General features: G+C 46.7%; 1 protein-coding gene across 2 annotated transcripts in view; it reads left to right on the plus strand.

Moving 5' to 3' along the window:
• The window catches only part of pkd1a (polycystic kidney disease 1a), a 173188-nt gene that overhangs the window by 76477 nt on the left and 71711 nt on the right, over nt 1-25000 (plus strand). For both annotated transcript variants that reach the window (XM_071389881.1, XM_071389882.1), the window contains 12 exons: nt 1-2378; nt 2595-2839; nt 3368-3620; nt 4044-4274; nt 4538-4752; nt 6478-6595; nt 14932-15084; nt 17273-17413; nt 17711-18005; nt 20045-20261; nt 20512-20671; nt 24755-24907. The exon at nt 1-2378 is cut by the window's left edge and continues 234 nt beyond it. In XM_071389881.1, the coding sequence (XP_071245982.1) occupies nt 1-2378; nt 2595-2839; nt 3368-3620; nt 4044-4274; nt 4538-4752; nt 6478-6595; nt 14932-15084; nt 17273-17413; nt 17711-18005; nt 20045-20261; nt 20512-20671; nt 24755-24907 (4559 nt within the window). The remainder of the gene's footprint in view (nt 2379-2594; nt 2840-3367; nt 3621-4043; nt 4275-4537; nt 4753-6477; nt 6596-14931; nt 15085-17272; nt 17414-17710; nt 18006-20044; nt 20262-20511; nt 20672-24754; nt 24908-25000) is intronic.

A 25000-nucleotide genomic window follows, 5' to 3' on the forward strand; every position in this document is an offset into this window, starting at 1 on the left:
TCAACCACACCTACGGGGTCGGCCACAGTGGCGTCCATAACGTGTGTGTGTCCGTGAATAATACGATCAGCTGGACGAAGGCCTGCGCTGAGATGTTGGTGTACGAGGAGATTAAAGGGTTAATGGCGACCTCCTCCGCCCCGACCGAGCTCAACACCCCGACGATGATCTCTGCACACCTGGAGGCAGGTAATAACGTCACCTGGAGCTTCGACATGGGCGACGGGTCCATGGTGCAGACGGCGGGTTCCGAGGTTCTGCACACCTACGTGAAAGACGGGAACTACACGGTGAACGTGACGGCGTGGAACGCGGTGAGTGCCCGCTGGACCCTGGTACCTGTCCAGGTGTTGGTGCTGCAGGTGGTGAGGCTGGAGCCGGCGGGCTGCGTCCGGGAGCTGACCCAGGTCCACTTCCAGGCCTTCGTTTCGGGGAATGCCTCCTCTCACCTGTATGAGTGGAGCTTCGGGGACGGGACCCCCAACCAGACACACCTGGGCAGCCCCAGGATCAGCCACTCCTACTGGGGCAGCGGGGACTACCATCTCTCCCTGCTGCTGTCCAGCGGCGTCAACAAGGCCAACTTCTTTGCGTGGGTGTGCGTCCAGCCGGCGGTGTCCAACGTGACCCTGACCCCAGAGAAGAGCAACTTCAGACTGGGGGAGGAGAGCCGGTTCAGGGCCAGCGCCCGGCCAGACTACGACTACACCTACCTATGGGATTTTGGGATGATTGACGACTCTACACCTGTCCAGGGCCATAAGGACATGGTGTTCACCTATAAAAGCCCTGGTCAGTACCTGGTGACGGTCACTGTGTCCAACAACATCTCCTGCAGTAACGACAGCGTTCTGATTCAGATCCAGCGGCCGGTAGGACTGGTTCTGATCCAACATAACGGGACTAGATCCAATAACCTGACTCTGAGGGAGGTGTACCTCTTCACCACCTCTTCGCTGGCGCCCGCCATCCTCTACACCTGGGATTTCGGCGACGGAACGCCACTCACCCCCGGGCCGAACGTGACACACGCCTACAACGTCTCTGGAGTCTTCAATGTCACGCTGACGGCGGCAAACCCGGTGAGCAGCAACCACACCCGGGTTGCCGTGGCAGTCCTGGCACCCATCCGTGGCCTGGTAGTCAACGCTGATCGGGTCAACGTCCCCATAAACGCCACAGTCAACTTCAAGGCTCACCTCGAGGAAGGCGACGGTGTGCGGTTTTCGTGGAACCTGTGTGACGGTTGCACGCCCAGGCTCCAAGAATGGAAGACTCATTACACCTTCCGGTCGGTGGGGACGTACAACGTCATCGTCACGGCAGAGAGCGACGTGGGCTCAGCCCAGGCCAACGTATACATCTACGTGCTGCGGGAGCTGGAGGGGCTGCAGATCCAGCCGGAGGAGGAGATGGGGGGCGAGGGGGGGTGCTGCTACGCCACAAACCGTCTGCTCCACCTCCAGGCCGCACTGAGGGAAGGGACCAACATGTCCTTTAGCTGGAACCTCCTCAGGGAGTTGGCGCCGGTCAGCACTGCGCTCAACCTCAGCGGGAAGACCATCCCGGTCAACTTCTCCACCCCTGGTCCCTGTGACGTCTTCCTGCGGGCCACCAACCTCCTCGGAACGCTTGCGGTGAACAGAACCATCCAGTTCCTCGATCCGGTTGGAGAGCTGTACCTGGAGACCAGCGTCAACCCCGTGGCGGTCAACTCCTCCACTAACCTGACGGTGTTGGCCAGTAAAGGCTCGGACCTGCAGTACCGGTGGTCGGCTGATGAGGGCGCTCTAGGCTGGAATGAGCCCTCTGTGGTTCATTGGTTCACTAGTCCAGGGATGAAGGTCGTTACTGTGGAAGTGTCCAATGAGGTCAGCGCCGAGACGGTGTCGGAGTTCATTGACGTCCAGGAAGTGGTAACGGGATTGACGTTCTCTACGACTAACGTCACGGAGCAGAACTTTGTGGCCACCGGCGTCAACGTCTCCCTCCACGGAGAATTAAGGACCGGCACCAACGTATCTTGGACCTGGCTGTTGCTGGGCAGAACAGAGATTGGACGGACGGTGTCCCACGTTTTCCGTGAACCAGGGCCGTTCACCGTTATGCTAAACGCTACCAACGACGTTAGCGGCGAGACGTTTTCCAGAGAGTTGACGGTGCAGGATAAGATTCAGGGGTTGGAGCTGAGGGCCAGTAAGAGGATCGCGGCGGTCGGGGAGAGGGTGGAGTTTACCATCGCCAAGGCGTCAGGGACGAAGGTGAGCTTCATCCTCAGCATCAGCGGAGACTCGACCGTGTTCGGCCTCAACCAGACCTACGTTCACCAGTTCAGCCGGGTCGACACCTACATGGTAAACCTGACCGCACACAACCAGGTGAGATACAGGAGTTCCAGGGCAGAATGCATCGGGTTTAGATTATCTTTTTGTATTACTATTTATTTTTATTAAACATTTTAATATCGTTGTAGTTGATTAAAAAAAATTACAACTCAATACAATTTCATTACATATATTCTCATATGCTATGATAGTTGATGTTTGTTGTGTTTTTCTTTGTCTTGTTTTACCGTAATCTCATCATTTCCCCAGGTGAGTTCTGAGCGGCGCCACCTGCAGGTGGAGGTGATGGAGCCAGTGAGCATGCTGAGTATCCTGGACTGCTGTGACGCCGCCATGCCTGTGGGCGTCAAGAAGACCTTGGTAGCCGACATCCTGACAGGAAACCCGGTGACCTTCCTGTGGACCTTTGACCTTAACCACCTCCCCCTTCCCCACATCGGGAAGGAGGTGACCTACAACCCCGACCAGGCCGGGTCACTCACCATCTACCTGAGGTAAGGTATCAACTGAGTACGGGGCTTGTGACGCAAAGGGATCAGTTCCCGCTGGGGCCGACAATACCAAAATGTAGGCTATGAAAAGTCTGTACTGTAAGTCTGTACTGTAAGTCTGTTGTAAATGAGGCCGTGTCACTCACCCTCTAGTTGAGGTGATGTACCAACTGAATATGGGGCTCACAACACAAAGGTTGTGGGTTCTGCCAGAAGCACCAATACTCTCTGTTGAAGTACCAACTGAGCCTTCCTTTGCAACGCCAAAATTCCCCAGGTTTTACAGACATCCTGGTTGGAGGTTCCAGGATATCCTGCCGATTCTCTTCTGATTTCGGGAATCTTCTAACCAGGATTTTTGGAAATGCTGGTAATTTGGGGAAAGTTACTGTAATTTTGTAACCCTACGAACAATGCCAAGGTTGTTGGTTCGATTCCCGCCGAGGCCACCAATGTGAAAACCTGCACACTCTGTTACATGTTGCTTTGTGTTTTCTATCTGCTAAATTCTATCTGTCTTAATGCATCCAGGGCGTTCAACCTGCTAAACGGCCAGAACATCACATGGCACATCCAGGTGCAGAACGTTCTGACGGAGGCCCGGGTGGAGGCCCAGCCCAGAGACACCTTCATCAACAAGACGGTGATGCTGACGGCGGGCGTTGCCCCTCTATCCACACCCGTTACCTACCTCTGGGACTTTAGGGACGGCTCTGCGCCCCTGCTGTCTACCACCTCCTCTGTTGAACATGTGTACGCGTTCCCAGGTCAATACCTGGTCCAGGTACACTAGGTTTACATTATTTATTATCATCAACATGTTTTTTACATGTTTATTTTCATGTGTTTCTTGATTTTGTATGAATGACAGCAAACCCAATTTCCCTTTTCTAGTGACTTTCTATAAGTACAACTATAATAAACATTATGTCTACTGTACAATACAGTTTTATTACACAAAGCTACACTTACAATTCTCTAACCATTTTGTAACACTGAGATAGTTGTCATTCTTCCTCCCACCACTAGGGAATTTTCAGCACCCTAAATAAGGTTATACTTCTACTATGATAAACATTATTTTACACAAAGTAACAGTTTTGATTCACCTTCCCACCATTACTGTAAACCAACCCCCAACACCATTTTATAACAAACACAAATCTTATAAACACAGATTGACCGTAATTCTCCTCCCCACCACTAGGTGAACTGTAGTAACTTGGTGAGCTGGGTGGTAGCCAGGGTGGAGGTGACCATCAGGGTGTTGGAGTGTGAGGAGCCAGAGGTCCAGGTAGTCCAGGCTCCTAGGCTAGCCATCTGGCGCTACCAGCCCACCCTGGTGGAGGCTAGCGTGGACCTGAAGGCTTGCATCCGCTACGGAGCCCAGTACCTCTGGGAGATCTTCGACACCCCGCACTGCAACCACGACCACTCGGTACCACACCTTAAATCAATATGTTGTTCTGTATTGTGTTGATTATCCACTGTCAATAATACAATCTCAAACAATTGACCCTTCGCTAAGTCCCGACCCCTTGGTTACTGTTGCAACCTCGGGGAAAAAGTTATGGGCCAGGGCTTTGTGAAGGGTCACTTGTTGCACCTCAGCAGTCAAGTTTTCAAGATGGAGCACTTTCAGTACAGAGCAAAAACTGTGGTGATGATGCGTTGTGACTCTATTCACCCTCCGACCTCCAGGTGGCAGCACCTCTGGCCTCTAAGATCCCTCTCCCGGGGGAAGTAGACGTGCGACGGCTGCAGCTCTCGGTGCCCAAGATGGCTCTGCGTTCGGGGAACTACTCGCTGGTGTTCTCCCTGTCCTACCAGGGGGTTCCCCTGAGGAAGGCTGCCTGTCTACAGCTGACCGTCATGGCCGCCCGCCTGGTACCTATCATAGAGGGAGGGACCTACAGGTAAGAGGGGCAGATGCCGTTGAACGAGTAGTTCTTATTTTTTTTACAATAAAAATAGCTGTCTAAATAACACAATAAAATCACTGATTGCAGGCCGAGATAAAAAATAAGATTTAAAAATCTTAAAGGAGTAGTTCAGTATTTGTAAACTCTGTTAGATGGTTCCTCAACCTGAAAGTAGGTTATGGGCCAGGAGAAACTGTAATCCGTAGTCCATTGTAGACTACTTTCAGGGGCCAGGAGAAACTGTAATCCATAGTCCATTGTAGACTACTTTCAGGAGCCAGGAGAAACTGTAATCCGTAGCCCATTGTAGACTACTTTCATGGGCCAGGAGAAACTGTAATCCGTAGTCCATTGTAGACTACTTTCATGGGCCAGGAGAAACTGTAATCCGTAGTCCATTGTAGACTACTTTCAGGGGCCAGGAGAAACTGTAATCCATAGTCCATTGTAGACTACTTTCAGGGGCCAGGAGAAACTGTAATCCATAGTCCATTGTAGACTACTTTCAGGGGCCAGGAGAAACTGTAATCCATAGTCCATTGTAGACTACTTTCAGGGGCCAGGAGAAACTGTAATCAATAGTCCATTGTAGACTACTTTCAGGAGCCAGGAGAAACTGTAATCCATAGCCCATTGTAGACTACTTTCAGGGGCCAGGAGAAACTGTAATCCGTAGTGATGGAGAGTGAGGGGGAGGGAGTGAGGAAGAGAGGGAGGGGGAGGGAGTGAGAGGAAGAGCTGGAGAGGGAGGGGGAGGGAGAGAGGAAGAGATGGAGAGGGAGGGGGAGGGAGTGAGAGGAAGAGCTGGAGAGTGAGGGGGAGGGAGAGAGGAAGAGCTGAAGAGGGAGGGGGAGGGAGTGAGAGGAAGAGATGGAGAGGGAGGGGGAGGGCGAGATGGAGAGGGAGGGGGAGGGAGTGAGAGGAAGAGATGGAGAGGGAGGGAGAGGAAGAGATGGAGAGGGAGGGGGAGGAAGAGATGGAGAGGGAGGGGGAGGGAGTGAGAGGAAGAGATGGAGAGGGAGGGGGAGGGAGAGAGGAAGAGATGGAGAGGGAGGGGGAGGGAGAGAGGAAGAGATGGAGAGGGAGGGGGAGGGAGTGAGAGGAAGAGATGGAGAGGGAGGGGGAGGGAGAGAGGAAGAGATGGAGAGGGAGGGGGAGGGAGTGAGAGGAAGAGATGGAGAGGGAGGGGGAGGAAGAGATGGAGAGGGAGGGGGAGGGAGTGAGAGGAAGAGCTGGAGAGGGAGTGGGAGGGAGAGATGGAGAGGGAGGGGGAGGGAGTGAGAGGAAGAGCTGGAGAGTGAGGGGGAGGGAGAGAGGAAGAGCTGAAGAGGGAGGGGGAGGGAGTGAGAGGAAGAGATGGAGAGGGAGGGAGAGAGGAAGAGATGGAGAGGGAGGGGGAGGGAGTGAGAGGAAGAGGTAAGGTATCAACTGAGTACGGGGCTTGTGACGCAAAGGGCACAGTAGACTACTTTCAGGAGCCAGGAGAAACTGTAATCCGTACTCCATTGTAGACTACTTTCAGGGGCCAGGAGAAACTGTAATCCGTAGTCCATTGTAGACTACTTTCAGGGTGAGGAACCATCTAACATCAAGTTGTAAAATCCGAACTTCTCCTTTTAGTGTAAAATAAAACAACATCCCTTGTTTTGTTTTAAGATCATGAAATGATAAATTTTTACTGCACTTGAAATAAAGTGAGTTCTGATGTGGTACTTCCAGGGTGTGGTCCAGGACCCAGGACCTGCAGCTGAATGCTGAGCAGAGCTATGATCCCAACATGAACCTGGACAGCCAGTCACTACTCTGCTACCACTGGGAGTGTGTCACCATCTCCAAGGTAAGAACACACTTACAGTTGAAGTCGGAAGTTTACAGTCATTAAAGTCATTAAAACTTGTTTTTCAACCACTCCACACATTTCTTGTTAACAAACTATAGTTTTGGCAAGTTGGTTAGGACATCTACTTTGTGCATAACACAAGTCATTTTTTCAACAATTGTTTACAGACAGATTATTTAACTTATAATTCACTGTATCACAATTCCAGTGGGTCAGAAGTTTACATACACTAAGTTGACTGTGCCTTTAAACAGCTTGGAAAATTCCAGAAAATTATGTCATGGCTTTAGAAGCCCCTGATAGGCTAATTTACATCATTTGAGTCAATTGGAGGTGTACCTGTGGATGTATTTCAAGGCCTACCTTCAAACTCAGTGCCTCTTTGCTTGACATCATGGGAAAATCAAAAGAAATCAGCCAAGACCTCAGAAAATAAATTGTAGACCTCCACAAGTCTGGTTTATACTTGGGAGCAATTTCCAAACGCCAGAAGGTACCACATTCATCTGTACAAACAATAGTACGCAAGTATAAACACCATGGGACCACGCAGCCATCATACTGCTCAGGAAGGGGACGTGTTCTGTCTCCTAGAGATGAACGTACTTTGGTGCGAAAAGTGCAAATCAATCCCAGAACAACAGCAAAGGACCTTGTGAAGATGCTGGAGGAAACAGTTACAAAAGTATCTATATCCACAGTAAAACGAGTCCTATATCGACATAACCTGAAAGGCCGCTCAGCAAGGAAGAAGCCACTGCTCCAAAACCACCATAAAAAAGCCAGACTACGGTTTGCAACTGCACATGGGGACAAAGATTGTACTTTTTGGAGAGATGTCCTCTGGTCTGATGAAACAAAAATAGAACTGTTTGGCCATAATGACCATCGTTATTTTTGGAGGAAAAAGGGGGAGGTTTGCAAGCCGAAGAACACCATCCCAACTGTGAAGCACGGGGGTGGCAGCATCATGTTGTGGGGGTGCTTTGCTGCAGGAGGGACTGGTGCACTTCACAAAATAGATGGCATCATGAGGATGGAAAATTATGTGGATATATTGAAGCAACATCTCAAGATATCAGTCAGGAAGTTAAAACTTTGTTCGCAAATGGGTCTTCCAAATGGACAATGACCCCAAGCATACTTACAAAGTTGTGGCAAAATGGCTTAAGGACAACAGAGTCAAGGTATTGGAGTGGCCATCACAAAGCCCTGACCTCAAACCTATAAACATTTTTTGGGCAGAACTGAAAAAGTGTGTGCGAGCAAGGAGGTCTACAAACCTGACTCAGTTACACCAGCTCTGTCAGGAGGAATGGGACGAAATTCACCCAACTTATTGTGGGAAGCTTGTGGAAGGCTACCCGAAACGTTTGACCCAAGTTAAACAATTTAATGGAAATGCTACCAAATACTAATTGAGTGTATGTAAACTTCTGACCCACTGGGAATGTGATGAAAGAATTAAAAGCTGAAATAAGTCATTCTTTCTACTATTATTCTGACATTTCACATTCTTAAAATAAAGTGGTGATTCTAACTGACCTAAGACAGGGAATTTTTACTCGGATTAAATGTCAGGAATTGTGAAAAACTGAGTTTAAATGTATTTGGCTATGGTGTATGTAAACGTCCGACTTCAACTGTATCAGTCAATCAATCAAACGTATTTTATGACATCAGCAGTTGTTATAGTTACCCGGGCTAGACCCCAGCAAGGAAGCAAAGCCAGAGCACAGTGGCCAGGAAGAAACGTAGAGGGCAACCGGCTCATGGGATTTATAGGAGTTACTCTGTAATCATCCAGATATCCCTATGTTTTTCAGAGTCGTCTGTCCCTATAGGACAGAATTACTGTCTTAAATAAGGAGGGTTTGGCTTTGATTGAAGCAGCTGATTACTGGCGAGGAGATGTGTGGTCAGACAGGGTCTGTGCTGTGTTGGTACTTGGTAGAGGATGTGAATATTTGAGACGGACAGAGCTGAAGCTGGGTGGACGGCTTTCAGACCCTCCTGACTGGCTCTGAACCATGAGAGGAATCTCTACTGGGAAGGAATACTCACTGTTTCTTCTATCTCTCTCTGTCTCTCTCTGTCTCTCTCTCTCTCTCTCTCTCTCTCTCTCTCTCTCTCTCTCTCTCTCTCTCTCTCTCTCTCTCTCTCTCTCTCTCTCTCTCTCTCTCTCTCTCTCTCTCTCTCTCTCTCTCTCTCTCTCTCTCTCTCTCTCTCTCTCTTTCTCTGTCTCTCTCTGTCTCTCTGTCTCTATCTCTGTCTCTCTCTGTCTATCTCTGTCTCTCTCTGTCTATCTCTCTCTCTCTCTGTCTCTCTCTTTCTCTCTCTCTGTCTCTATCTCTCTCTCTGTCTCTCTCTGTCTCTCTCTCTCTGTTTCTTCTATTTCTCTCTCTCTCTCTCTCTGTCTCTCAATTCAATTCAATTCAAGGGGCTTTATTGGCATGGGAAACATGTGTTAACATTGCCAAAGCAAGTGAGGTAGATAATATACAAAAGTCAAATAAACAATAAAAATGAACAGTAAACATTACACATACAGACGTTTCAAAACAATAAAGACATTACAAATGTCATATTATATATATGCAGTGTTGTAACAATGTACAAATGGTTAAAGCACACAAGTTAAAATAAATAAACATAAATATGGGTTGTATTTACAATGGTGTTTGTTCTTCACTGGTTGCCCTTTTCTTGTGGCAACAGGTCACAAATCTTGCTGCTGTGATGGCACACTGTGGAATTTCACCCAGTAGATATGGGAGTTTATCAAAATTGGATTTGTTTTCGAATTCTTTGTGGATCTGTGTAATCTGAGGGAAATATGTCTCTCTAATATGGTCATACATTGGGCAGGAGGTTAGGAAGTGCAGCTCAGTTTCCACCTCATTTTGTGGGCAGTGAGCACATAGCCTGTCTTCTCTTGAGAGCCATGTCTGCCTACGGCGGCCTTTCTCAATAGCAAGGCTATGCTCACTGAGTCTGTACATAGTCAAAGCTTTCCTTAAGTTTGGGTCAGTCACAGTGGTTAGATATTCTGCCACTGTATACTCTCTGTTTAGGGCCAAATAGCATTCTAGTTTGCTCTGTTTTTTTGTTAATTCTTTCCAATGTGTCAAGTAATTATCTTTTTGTTTTCTCATGATTTGGTTGGGTCTAATTGTGCTGTTGTCCTGGGGCTCTGTGGGGTGTGTTTGTGTTTGTGAACAGAGCCCTAGGACCAGCTTGCTTAGGGGACTCTTCTCCAGGTTCATCTCTCTGTAGGTGATGGCTTTGTTATGGAAGGTTTGGGAATCGCTTCCTTTTAGGTGGTTGTAGAATTTAACGGCTCTTTTCTGGATTTTGATAATTAGTGGGTATCGGCCTAATTCTGCTCTGCATGCATTATTTGGTGTTCTACGTTGTACACGGAGGATATTTTTGCAGAATTCTGCATGCAGAGTCTCAATTTGGTGTTTGTCCCATTTTGTGAAATCTTGGTTGGTGAGCGGACCCCAGACCTCACAACCATAAAGGGCAATGGGCTCTATGACTGATTCAAGTATTTTTAGCCAGATCCTAATTGGTATGTTGAAATTTATGTTCCTTTTGATGGCATAGAATGCCCTTCTTGCCTTGTCTCTCAGATCGTTCACAGCTCTGTGGAAGCTACCTGTGGTGCTGATGTTTAGGCCGAGGTATGTATAGTTTTTTGTGTGCTCTAGGGCAACGGTGTCTAGATGGAATTTGTGGTCCTGGCGACTGGACCTTTTTTGGAACACCATTATTTTGGTCTTACTGAGATTTACTGTCAGGGCCCAGGTCTGACAGAATCTGTGCAGAAGATCTAGGTGCTGCTGTAGGCCCTCCTTGGTTGGTGACAGAAGCACCAGATCATCAGCAAACAGTAGACATTTGACTTCGGATTCTAGTAGGGTGAGACCGGGTGCTGCAGACTGTTCTAGTGCCCGCGCCAATTCGTTGATATATATGTTGAAGAGGGTGGGGCTTAAGCTGCATCCCTGTCTCACCCCACGACCCTGTGTGAAGAAATGTGTGTGTTTTTTGCCAATTTTAACCGCACACTTGTTGTTTGTGTACATGGATTTTATGATGTCGTATGTTTTACCCCCAACACCACTTTCCATCAATTTGTATAGCAGACCCTCATGCCAAATTGAGTCGAAGGCTTTTTTGAAATCAACAAAGCATGAGAAGACTTTGCCTTTGTTTTGGTTTGTTTGGTTGTCAATTAGGGTGTGTAGGGTGAATACATGGTCTGTTGTACGGTAATTTGGTAAAAAGCCAATTTGACATTTGCTCAGTACATTGTTTTCATTGAGGAAATGTACGAGTCTGCTGTTAATGATAATGCAGAGTATTTTCCCAAGGTTACTGTTGACGCATATTCCACGGTAGTTATTGGGGTCAAATTTGTCTCCACTTTTGTGGATTGGGGTGATCAGTCCTTGGTTCCAAATATTGGGGAAGATGCCAGAGCTAAGGACGATGTTAAAGAGTTTTAATATAGCCAATTGGAATTTGTTGTCTGTATATTTGATCATTTCATTAAGGATACCATCAACACCACAGGCCTTTTTGGGTTGGAGGGTTTTTATTTTGTCCTGTAACTCATTCAAGGTAATTGGAGAATCCAGTGGGTTCTGGTAGTCTTTAATAGTTGATTCTAGGATTTGTATTTGATCATGTATATGTTTTTGCTCTTTATTCTTTGTTATAGAGCCAAAAAGATTGGAGAAGTGGTTTACCCATACATCTCCATTTTGGATAGATAATTCTTCGTGTTGTTGTTTGTTTAGTGTTTTCCAATTTTCCCAGAATTGGTTAGAGTCTATGGATTCTTCAATTACATTGAGCTGATTTCTGACGTGCTGTTCCTTCTTTTTCCGTAGTGTATTTCTGTATTGTTTTAGTGATTCACCATAGTGAAGGCGTAGACTCAGGTTTTCCGGGTCTCTATGTTTTTGGTTGGACAGGTTTCTCAATTTATTTCTTAGATTTTTGCATTCTTTATCAAACCATTTGTCATTGTTGTTCATTTTCTTCGGTTTTCTATTTGAGATTTTTAGATTTGATAGGGAAGCTAAGAGGTCAAATATACTGTTAAGATTTTCTACTGCCAAGTTTACACCTTCACTATTGCAGTGGAACGTTTTACCCAGGAAGTTGTCTAAAAGGGATTGAATTTGCTGTTGCCTAATTGTTTTTTGGTAGGTTTCCAAACTGCATTCCTTCCATCTATAGCATTTCTTAATGTTACTCAGTTCCTTTGGCTTTGATGCCTCATGATTGAGTATTGCTCTGTTCAAGTAGACTGTGATTTTGCTGTGGTCTGATAGGGGTGTCAGTGGGCTGACTGTGAACGCTCTGAGAGACTCTGGGTTGAGGTCAGTGATAAAGTAGTCTACAGTGCTACTGCCAAGAGATGAGCTATAGGTGTACCTACCATAGGAGTCCCCTCGAAGCCTACCATTGACTATGTACATACCCAGCGTGCGACAGAGCTGCATGAGTTGTGACCCGTTTTGTAGGTTATGTTGTCATAGTTGTGCCTAGGTGGGCATATGGGGGAGGGAATGCTGTCACCTCCAGGTAGGTGTTTGTCCCCCTGTGTGCTGAGGGTGTCAGGTTCCTGTACAGTCCCTGGGCCTGGAAATGATTGATTTCCCCCTCCAGGATGGAGAAGCTGTCTTCATTAAAGTATGGGGATTCTAGTGGGGGGATATAGGTAGCACACAGGAGGACATTTTTCTCTGTTAAGATAATTTCCTTTTGAATTTCTAGCCAAATGTAAAATGTTCCTGTTTTGATTAATTTAATGGAGTGAGTTAGGTCTGCTCTATACCAAATTAGCATTCCCCCTGAGTCCCTTCCCTGTTTCACACCTGGTAGTTTGGTGGATGGGACTACCAGCTCTCTGTAACCTAGAGGGCAACCAGTGGGTCCGTCTCCTCTATACCATGTTTCTTGCAGGATGACAATGTCTGCATTACCGATTTCTTTGGTGAAGTCCGGGTTCCTGCTCTTTAGGCCAAAGGCAGATGACCTCAGGCCTTGGATATTCCAGGATGATATAGTGAAGGCTTTTTGTTCCATAAAGTGTCCAATGTTGTTGGTCGGGGTTTGGTCTCTCTCTGTCTCTCTCTTTCTCTGTCTCTCTGTCTCTCTCTCTCTCTCTCTCTCTCTCTCTCTCTCTCTCTCTCTCTCTCTCTCTCTCTCTCTCTCTCTCTCTCTCTCTCTCTCTCTCTCTCTCTCTCTCTCTCTCTCTCTCTCTTTGTCTCTCTCTTTCTCTGTCTCTCTCTCTCTCTCTCTCTCTCTCTCTCTCTCTGTCTCTCTCTTTTTCTCTCTCTATCTATCTCTCTCTCTCCTCTCTCCTTTCTCTCTCCTCTCTCTCTCTCCTCTCTCTCTCCTCTCTCTCTCCTCCCTCTCTCCCCTCTCTCTCTCCTCTCTCTCTCTCTCTGGGGCCTTGCGTAGGATTATGGGTAGTCCGTATGGGCCTTTTTGAGACCAAACAGACTTGGAACGTCCAATCAAATCGCTTTCCCCTTGAATCTGTTATTTTCAAAGTGCTTTTTACTGAGAATTCAGTGGGTTTGTAATATTTTTAGTCTGTCATGTTACACGGTTGTCATCTGGTCTGAAGAGAACTTGGGTTTAATGGTGTGTGTCTGTCTGGCAAGAACACACTGGGGCTGCATAGCAGAACACAACTATACCGGACCCAGAACACACTGGGGCTGCATAGCAGAACACAACTATACCGGACCCAGAACACACTGGGGCTGCATAGCAGAACACAACTATACCGGACCCAGAACACACTGGGGCTGCATAGCAGAACACAACTATACCGGACCCAGAACACACTGGGGCTGCATAGCAGAACACAACTATACCGGACCCAGAACACACTGGGGCTGCATAGCAGAACACAACTATACCGGACCCAGAACACACTGGGGCTGCATAGCAGAACACAACTATACCGGACCCAGAACACACTGGGGCTGCATAGCAGAACACAACTATACCGGACCCAGAACACACTGGGGCTGCATAGCAGAACACAACTATACCGGACCCAGAACACACTGGGGCTGCATAGCAGAACACAACTATACCGGACCCAGAACACACTGGGGCTGCATAGCAGAACACAACTATACCGGACCCAGAACACACTGGGGCTGCATAGCAGAACACAACTATACCGGACCCAGAACACACTGGGGCCATAAGCATGTGTAGCAGGAAATGTCTGCGAAGAGAGAGTGTTCTGAGAGTGTTCTGGGAAAGTGTGTGTGTGTGTGTGTGTGTGTGTGTGTGTGTGTGTGTGTGTGTGTGTGTGTGTGTGTGTGTGTGTGTGTGTGTGTGTGTGTGTGTGTGTGTGTGTGTGTGTGTGTGTGTGTGTGTGTGTGTGACGTGAGAGGGAGGTAAAGGCGTCTGCCAGGTTATGTAACTATGAAGAGATGAAACTCAACATTCCACACCCTGTTCCCCTCCCAGTTAGATCAGACACACACACACACACACACACACACACACACACACACACACACACACACACACACACACACACACACACACACACACACACACACACACACACATACATACATACATACATACATACATACATACATACATACATACACACACATACACATACATACACATACATACAGAGCTGTAGAGCAGGGGCTGCTAGCTCGGGGTGTGTGTGAAATAAGGATGAAAATGGAGAGAACGAGAGAAAAAAAAATGACAAGGGAAAGAAGGGTGGAGGAAGAGGAGAACAAGATGAGGTTGAGGGAAGTAGAAAATGAGAAAATCTTGTTGGCAAATTGAACATGAGGGGAGGGGGAGGGAGAGAGGAAGAGAGGGAGGGGGAGGGAGTGAGAGGAAGAGCTAGAGTGGGAGGGGGAGGGAGAGAGGAAGAGATGGAGGGGAGGGAGGGAGGGAGTGCGAGGAAGTAATGGAGAGGGATGGGAGGGAGAGAGAGGAAGAGATGGAGAGGGAAGGGAGGGAGGGAGAGGAAGAGATGGAGAGGGAGGGGGAAGGAGAGAGAGAGGTGGAGAGTGAGGGGAGGCATGGAGAGGAAGAGGTGGAGAGGGAGGGAGAGAGAGAGAGGAAGAGAGGGAGGGGGAATAATAAGTGGTCCAAACTGCACCACTAACAGAGACTGAAGAGGAGATAGTCATGTCCTTGAACTAACATTCCCTCACCATGGAAACCTGGAAACAATAATAATGTTGGATGAACGTCAGACACACAATCATTTATAAATCAGATAATCATAGTTGTCTCTCTCCTCCTCCCAGGGGCCATCGTACTGTTCCAGTCTGAACTTTGGTCTGGGGTCCAGTGGTCCTGTCCTGGGTATCCCTGGCTCTGAGCTCCAGGCAGATGTAGAGTACATCTTCAGACTGACGGTCCGCAAGGATGGAATGGCCCCAGAGTCTACTACACAGACCGTGAGTACACACACACACACAGACCGTGAGTACACACACACACACAGACCGTGAGTACACACACACACACAGACCGTGAGTACACACACACACACAGACCGTGAGTACACACACACACACACACACACACAGACCGTGAGTACACACACACACACACACACACACACACACACACAGACCGTGAGTACACACACACACACACACACACACACACAGACCGTGAGTACACACACACACACACAGACCGTGAGTACACACACACACACACACACACACACAGACCGTGAGTACACACACACACACAGACCGTGAGTACACACACACACACAGACCGTGAGTACACACACACACACACACACACACACACACACACACACACACAGACCGTGAGTACACACACACACACACACACACACACACACACACAGACCGTGAGTACACACACACACACACACACACACACACACAGACCGTGAGTACACACACACACACACAGACCGTGAGTACACACACACACACACACACACACACAGACCGTGAGTACACACACACACATACCGTGAGTATGCACACACACACAGGCCGTGAGTACACACACACACAGACCGTGAGTACACACACGCACACACAGGCCGTGAGTACACACACACAGACAGACATGTAAATGGTTATGGTGAGGCTTAAGGTTAGAGCTGAATGTATTCAAATCTCTTCCGCATTTTACCCAACCCCTCTGAATCAGAGAGGTGCGGAGGGCTGGTTAAGGTAAGGGTAGTGGGTTAAGGTTAGGTTTAGGGTAGGGACGTCCCAACAATCCCGGATAGCACTGACCTATGGGGCGATTGTAGTAAGTAGAGATTGTCTAGATCAAATCAACCTGATTCTAGCCTGGGTATCAGTCTGTTTTGTGCTAACGTTCCATGGCTCGCCTAGCATGCCCTGCCAAACATTGGCACACGACACGGACTACAAGGAGTGGAATGTTAGCACGAAACAGGTCTGTGGATTTTAGGCTAACTTGGATGTCCAAATGGAGAGTAAAGCAGGACAGAGTGGAGCCATGGAGAGGAAGGGAAAGGAGTGTATGAGTCTGTAGAATGAGACACACCCTTCGTCTCAGAGGAGTAATCAGGATTATCATCATTATTTTAATGTAAAGGTTACAGGGCACGGGGACTTGCTCTGGTATATGTTTTGGGAGAGTTAACTGTCATTTGCTAGTCTGTAAACCAACCTACTGGCATGCTAGTCTCTCCCCCTCCCTCTCTCTCTCCCCCCTCCCTCTCTCTCTCGCTCTCTCTCCCCCCTCCCTCTCTCTCTCGCTCTCTCTCCCCCTCCCTCTCTCTCTCCCCCCTCCCTCTCTCTCCCCTCCCTCTCTCTCTCTCCCCCTCCCTCTCCCCTCCCTCTCTCTCCCCCTCCCTCTCTCTCTCTCTCTCTCTCTCTCTCTCTCTCTCTCTCTCTCTCTCTCTCTCTCTCTCTCTCTCTCTCTCTCTCTCTCTCTCTCTCTCTCTCTCTCTCTCTCTCTCTCCCCCTACCTCTCTCTCAACCCCCCTCCCTGTCTCTCCCCCTCCCTCTCTCTCTCTCTCCCTCCCACTCTCTCCCCCCTCCCTCCCTCCCTCTCTCTCCCACTCCCTCTCTCTCTCTACCCCTCCCTCTCTCTCAACCCCCCTCCCTCTCTCTCCCCCTCTCTCTCTCTCTCTCTCTCCCCCTCCCTCTCTCTCAACCCCCCTCCCTCTCTCTCCCTCTCTCTCTCTCAACCACCCCTCCCTCTCTCTCCCTCTCGCCCTACCCCCCCTCTCTCGCTCAACCCCCCCTCCTTTACCCCCCTCACCCCCACCCTCTTTCTTTCTCTGTCAGTCTTGTTCCTTGAATTACAGATAATGAGCTCCTTCTCTCTCTCTCTATTGTCTCTCTCTCTATTGTCTCTCTCTCTATTGTCTCTCTCTCTATTCTCTCTCTCTCTCTCTCTCTATTGTCTCTCTCTCTCTCTCTCTGAAGCAATCTTCTCTTCTCTCTGAGTGGTCGTATCCTCATGGTGGAACACTGTGTCTCTCCCAGGTGATGGTCCAGAGTGGTCGTATCCCCATGGTGTAACAGTGTGTGTAACAGTGTGTCTCTCCCAGGTGATGGTCCAGAGTGGTCGTATCCCCATGGTGTAACAGTGTGTGTAACAGTGTGTCTCTCCCAGGTGATGGTCCAGAGTGGTCGTATCCCCATGGTCTATCTGGAGTGTGTGTCTTGTAAGGCCCGGTCCATCTTCGAGGTCAGTCAGAACTCCTATGTCTACCTGGCTGGAACCTGCACCAACTGTCACCCCTTCCACCGCGGGGTAAGACCTGTGTGTCACCTCTGACCCTGTGCCTTTGTATTACTCAGCCACTCTGAGTCTATCAGTGTTCCCCTGTCTCAGTAAGATGAGGTCATTGTTTCCCTGTCTCAGTAAGATGAGGTCAGTGTTCCCCTGTCTCAGTAAGATGAGGTCATTGTTCCCCTGTCTCAGTAAGATGAGGTCAGTGTCCCCCTGTCTCAGTAAGAGTAGCGTCTTCGTAACTAGACCCTGGTCCTGGACTGCAGCAGACATGAACTCTCTCTCCTCTCTCCCCCCTCTCCCTCTCCTCCCCCGTAGCGTTGGACGGCGGTCACCCTTCGTAACGAGACCTTGGTCCTGGACTCCAGCAGCACAACAACCGGATGTGACGGTATGAACCTGGTTCTCCGCCAGGGCATCCTGCGAGATGGAGACTCCTACGTCTTCACCCTCCACGTAACCGATGGCAACATGGACCGCGAGGGCGTGGCGTCCATCACGCTACAGCCCAACATGCCCCCGGCAGGCGGGGAATGTGACCTCCGAACGGGGGGAGGAGGAGAGGGGGGACCGATCAGAACACTGGTGGACAGGGTGCACTTCAACTGTTCAGGTAGACACACTCTATTCTACTCTACTCTATTCTACTCTACTCTACTATATTCTACTCTATTCTACTCTACTATATTCTACTCTATTCTACTCTACTATATTCTACTCTATTCTACTCTACTCTATTCTACTCTACTCTATTCTACTCTACTCTACTATATTCTACTCTATTCTACTCTACTATATTCTACTCTACTCTACTATATTCTACTCTATTCTACTCTACTATATTCTACTATATTCTACTCTACTCTATTCTACTCTACTATATTATACTCTATTCTACTCTACTCGATTCTACTCTACTATATTATACTCTATTCTACTCTACTCTATTCTACTATGTTATACTCTATTCTACTCTACTATATTCTACTCTATTCTACTCTACTATATTCTACTCTACTATATTCTACTATATTCTACTCTGTTCTACTCTACTATATTCTACTCTACTATATTCTACTCTATTCTACTCTACTATATTCTACTCTACTATATTCTACTCTATTCTGCTCTACTATATTCTACTCTATTCTACTCTACTATATTCTACTCTATTCTACTCTACTATATTCTACTCTACTCTACTATATTCTACTCTATTCTACTCTACTATATTCTACTCTGCTATATTCTATTCTACTCTACTATATTCTACTCTTTTCCACTCTACTATATTCTACTCTATTCTACTCTACTATATTCTACTCTATTCTACTCTACTCTATTCTACTCTATTCTACTCTACTATATTTTACTCTACTATATTCTACTATATTATACTCTACTATATTCTACTCTACTATATTCTACTCTACTCTACTATATTCTACTCTACTATATTCTACTATATTCTACTCTACTATATTCTACTCTATTCTACTCTACTCTACTCTATTCTACTCTACTCTATTCTACTCTATTCTACTCTACTATATTCTACTCTACTATATTCTACTATATTCTACTCTACTATATTCTACTCTACTATATTCTACTATATTCTACTCTACTATATTCTACTATAATCTAATCTATTACACTCTATTCTCCTATACTCTGTACTCTACTCTATTCTACTCTGTTATATTCTACTCTATTCTACTCTACTATATTCTACTCTACTATATTCTACTATAATCTACTATATTCTACTCTATTCTCCTATACTCTGTACTCTACTCTATTCTACTATACTCTACTAAATTCTACTCTATTGTACTATACTATAATCTACTAAATTATACTCTATTGTACTCTACTATATTCTACTATAATCTACTTTGTTATACTATACTCTACTCTATTCTCCTATACTATGTACTCTACTTTATTCTACTCTACTCTATTCTCCTATACTCTGTACTCTACTCTGTAATCTACTCTATTCTACTATACTCTACTATGCTCTATTCTACTCTATTCTACTCTATTCTACTCTACTCTACTCTATTCTACTATACTCTACTATATTCTACTCTGATATATTCTACTATAATCTACTCTATTCTACTCTACTCTATTCTCATATACTCTGTACTCTACTCTATTATACTATACTCTATTCCACTATACTCTACTCTCCTATACTCTACTATATTCTACTATACTCTATTCTATTATACTCGACTCTATTCAACTATACTTTATTCTCCAATACTCTATTCTACTATACTTTATTATACTATACTCTATTCTACTCTATTCTACTATACTATACTCTACTATATTATATTATACTATGCTCTATTATACTATACTCTATTCTACTCTATTCTACTATACTCTACTATATTATATTATACTATGCTCTATTTTACTATACTCTATTCTACTCTATTCTACTCTACTCTACTGTTTTCTACTGTACTCTATTCTGTTATATTCTACTCTACTCTACTCTTTTATACTGTGCTCTACTCTACTATACTCTACTCGACATCTTTCTCTCCTCCCTCCTCTCTTGTCTCTCCTCCCGAGGTCTTGAGTGTGCCAGACACTGTGACTCAGTGAAATGCTCTCCTCTCCCTCCTCTAGGTTACAGTGACCTGGGCGTATCAGAGACGCCTCTCCTGTATAGCCTGTTGGTGACTCGCTGCAGTGACATGCACTGTGAGGAGTTCTGTGTGTATAAAGGGACCAGTCCAGAGCACTCTGCCTTCCTGCCCCCTGGGTTCAGATCAGGTCGATACAGGGTGTCAGCATCCATTACTGTAGAAGACCACCAGGGGGCAGCTATCACCGCTCTCAACAAGTAAGGGCCATTAAGACGCATTGGGCACACACCGTGAAGATGAATTTATGCATGTGTGTGGGTTCTTATCATGTGTGTTTGTCTGTCTGTGTGTGTGTGTGTGTGTGTGTGTGTGTGTGTGTGTGTGTGTGTGTGTGTGTGTGTGTGTGTGTGTGTGTGTGTGTGTGTGTGTGTGTGTGTGTGTGTGTGTGTGTGTGTGTGTTATCTCACAATGTGTGTGTGTGTGTTTTGTTATTGTGTGTGTCCCTAGCTCTGTGGAGGTGGTTCTTCCAGACAGTCCTCCAGGCTACAGCAGCCTGCCCCACTGGCTCAGTGAGCTGACCTCCACCACACTCAGACAGCTACTGAAACAGGGAGACTCACAGAGGGTCAGAGAGCTGTCCCTGGCCCTGATCACTGTTCTCAATGAGGTAAGATACACTCCCATCCATCCATCCATCCATCTATCCATCTATCTATCTATCTATCCCTCCATCCATGTCTATCTCTCTCCCCCTATATGTCTGTTTATCTCTCTCTCCCCCTATATGTTTATCTCTCTCTCTCCCCTATATGTCTGTCTATCTCTCTCTCCCCTATATGTCTGTTTATCTCTCTCCCCCTATATGTCTGTCTATCTCTCTCCCCTATATGTCTGTCTATCTCTCTCTCCCCTATATGTCTGTCTATCTCTCTCTCCCCTATATGTCTGTCTATCTCTCTCTCCCCTATATGTCTGTCTATCTCTCTCTCCCCTATATGTCTGTTTATCTCTCTCTCCCCTATATGTCTGTTTATCTCTCTCCCCCTATATGTCTGTCTATCTCTCTCTCCCCTATATGTCTGTCTATCTCTCTCTCCCCTATATGTCTGTTTATCTCTCTCCCCCCTATATGTCTGTCTATCTCTCTCTCCCCTATATGTCTGTTTATCTCTCTCTCTCTCCCTATATGTCTGTCTATCTCTCTCCCCCTATATGTCTGTCTATCTCTCTCTCCCCCTATATGTCTGTCTATCTCTCTCTCTCCCCTATATGTCTGTTTATCTCTCTCTCCCCCTATATGTCTGTTTATCTCTCTCTCCCCTATATGTCTGTCTATCTCTCTCTCCCCTATATGTCTGTCTATCTCTCTCTCCCCCTATATGTCTGTCTATCTCTCTCTCCCCCTATATGTCTGTCTATCTCTCTCTCTCCCCTATATGTCTGTCTATCTCTCTCTCCCCCTATATGTCTATCTCTCTCTCTCCCCTATATGTCTGTCTATCTCTCTCTCCCCTATATGTCTGTCTATCTCTCTCCCCCTATATGTCTGTTTATCTCTCTCTCTCCCCCTATATGTCTATCTCTCTCTCTCCCTATATGTCTGTCTATCTCTCTCTCCCCTATATGTCTGTCTATCTCTCTCCCCCTATATGTCTGTTTATCTCTCTCTCTCCCCTATATGTCTATCTCTCTCTCCCCTTTATGTCTGTCTATCTCTCTCCCCCTATATGTCTGTTTATCTCTCTCTCCCCTATATGTCTGTTTATCTCTCTCTCTCCCCTATATGTCTATCTCTCTCTCTCCCTATATGTCTCTCTATCTCTCTCTCTCCCTATATGTCTGTCTATCTCTCTCCCCCTATATGTCTGTTTATCTCTCTCTCTCCCCTATACAGTGGGGCAAAAAAGTATTTAGTCAGCCACCAATTGTGCAAGTTCTCCCACTTAAAAAGATGAGAGAGGCCTGTAATTTTCATCACAGATACACTTCAACTATGACAGACAAAATGAGAAAAAATTATCCAGAAAATCACATTGTAGGATTTTTAATGAATTTATTTGCAAATTATGGTGGAAAATAAGTATTTGGTCACCTACAAACAAGCAAGATTTCTGGCTCTCACAGACCTGTAACTTATTCTTTAAGAGGCTCCTCTGTCCTCCACTCATTACCTGTATTAATGGCACCTGTTTGAACTTGTTATCAGTATAAAAGACACCTGTCCACAACCTCAAACAGTCACACTCCAAACTCCACTATGGCCAAGACCAAAGAGCTGTCAAAGGACACCGGAAACAAAATTGTAGACCTGCACCAGGCTGGGAAGAATGAATCTGCAATAGGTAAGCAGCTTGGTTTGAAGAAATCAACTGTGGGAGCAATTATTAGGAAATGGAAGACATACAAGACCACTGATAATCTCCCTCGATCTGGGGCTCCACGCAAGATCTCACCCCGTGGGGTCAAAATGATCACAAGAACGGTGAGCAAAAATCCCAGAACCACACGGGGGGACCTAGTGAATGACCTGCAGAGAGCTGGGACCAAAGTAACAAAGCCTACCATCAGTAACACACTACGCCGCCAGGGACTCAAATCCTGCAGTGCCAGACGTGTCCCCCTGCTTAAGCCAGTACATGTCCAGGCCCGTCTGAAGTCTACTAGAGAGCATTTAGATGATCCAGAAGAAGATTGGGAGAATGTCATATGGTCAGATGAAACCAAAATATAACTTTTTGGTAAAAACTCAACTCGTCGTGTTTGGAGGACAAAGAATGCTGAGTTGCATCCAAAGAACACCATACCTACTGTGAAGCATGGGGGTGGAAACATCATGCTTTGGGGCTGTTTTTCTGCAAAGGGACCAGGACGACTGATCCGTGTAAAGGAAAGAATGAATGGGGCCAAGTATCGTGAGATTTTGAGTGAAAACCTCCTTCCATCAGCAAGGGCATTGAAGATGAAACGTGGCTGGGTCTTTCAGCATGACAATGATCCCAAACACACCGCCCGGTCAACGAAGGAGTGGCTTCGTAAGAAGCATTTCAAGGTCCTGGAGTGGCCTAGCCAGTCTCCAGATCTCAACCCCATAGAAAATCTTTGGAGGGAGTTGAAAGTCCGTGTTGCCCAGCAACAGCCCCAAAACATCACTGCTCTAGAGGAGATCTGCATGGAGGAATGGGCCAAAATACCAGCAACAGTGTGTGAAAACCTTGTGAAGACTTACAGAAAACGTTTGACCTCTGTCATTGCCAACAAAGGGTATATAATAAAGTTTTGAGATAAACTTTTGTTATTGACCAAATACTTATTTTCCACCATAATTTGCAAATAAATTCATTAAAAATCCTATAATGTGATTTTCTGGATTTTTTTTTCTCATTTTGTCTGTCATAGTTGAAGTGTACCTATGTTGAAAATTACAGGCCTCTCTCATCTTTTTAAGTGGGAGAACTTGCACAATTGGTGGCTGACTAAATACTTTTTTGCCCCACTGTATGTCTATCTCTCTCTCCCCTATATGTCTGTCTATCTCTCTCTCCCCCTATATGTCTGTCTATCTCTCTCTCCCCTATATGTCTGTTTCTCTCTCTCTCCCCTATATGTCTGTCTATCTCTCTCTCTCTCCCCTATATGTCTGTTTATCTCTCTCTCTCCCCTATATGTCTGTTTATCTCTCTCTCTCCCCTATATGTCTGTCTATCTCTCTCTCCCCCTATATGTCTGTCTATCTCTCTCTCCCCTATATGTCTGTTTCTCTCTCTCTCCCCTATATGTCTGTCTATCTCTCTCTCTCTCCCCTGTATGTCTGTTTATCTCTCTCTCTCCCCTATATGTCTGTTTATCTCTCTCTCTCCCCTATATGTCTATTTCTCTCTCTCTCCCCTATATGTCTGTTTATCTCTCTCTCCCCTATATGTCTGTCTATCTCTCTCTCCCCTATATGTCTGTCTATCTCTCTCTCTCTCTCCCCTATATGTCTGTCTATCTCTCTCTCTCTCTCCCCTATATGTCTGTCTATCTCTCTCTCCCCTATATGTCTGTCTATCTCTCTCTCTCTCTCCCCTATATGTCTGTCTATCTCTCTCTCTCTCTCCCCTATATGTCTGTCTATCTCTCTCTCCCCTATATGTCTGTCTATCTCTCTCTCTCTCTCCCCTATATGTCTGTCTATCTCTCTCTCTCTCTCCCCTATATGTCTATCTCTCTCTCTCTCCCCCTACCGTGCTCTCCCCCTGTACCCATCAGTCAAGCAGACATCAATGTGGTCAGCCAGTGAGGCAGAATCCCTCAGTCAGGAGAGAGAGAGAGTGGTGGTGTTGTCTATGAATAGCGACCACCTGTTAACTACTCCTCTCATTTCCTCCCTCCTCCCACCTTCTCCTCTCTCTCTCCCCCTCTTCTCCTCTCTCTCTCCCCCTCTTCTCCTCTCTCTCTCCCCCTCTTCTCCTCGCTCTCTCCTCCTCTTCTCCTCTCTCTCTCCCCCTCTTCTCCGCTCTCTCTCCCCCTCGTGTCCTCTTCTACTTTCTCTTTTCTCGTTTACTTCTCTCCTTCTCTTCTCCTCCCCCTTCTCCTCCCCCTCTTCTCTTCTCCTCCCCCTTCTCATTCTCTTCTCCTCCCCCTTCTCTTCTCCTCCCCCTCTTCTATCCTCCTTTCTCACCCCCTCTTCTCTCCTCATCACAGAATTAAAAAAAATAGATATATATTGTGTTTTTCATTATTTGCTCTGTTTATCCCTCTCCTCCCCCAGTATGAGCAGACCCGTCAGTCGCCGATAGTATCCAGGGCGGAGCGCAGTTACCGGGTCATGGTGCGTAGTGACATCACCAGAGCTCTCACGGCCCTCGACCTGACTACAGTTAACGACATCCAGCAGACCTCCGCTGCCCTGGCACAATGCACGGTGAGACACACACACCTGGTGAGACACACACACACACCTGGTGAGACAGACACACGGTGAGACACACACACGGTGAGACACACACACACGCAC

The sequence above is a fragment of the Salvelinus alpinus genome, chromosome 2 (assembly GCF_045679555.1).
Source record: "Salvelinus alpinus chromosome 2, SLU_Salpinus.1, whole genome shotgun sequence".
Taxonomy (NCBI): Eukaryota; Metazoa; Chordata; class Actinopteri; order Salmoniformes; family Salmonidae; genus Salvelinus; species Salvelinus alpinus.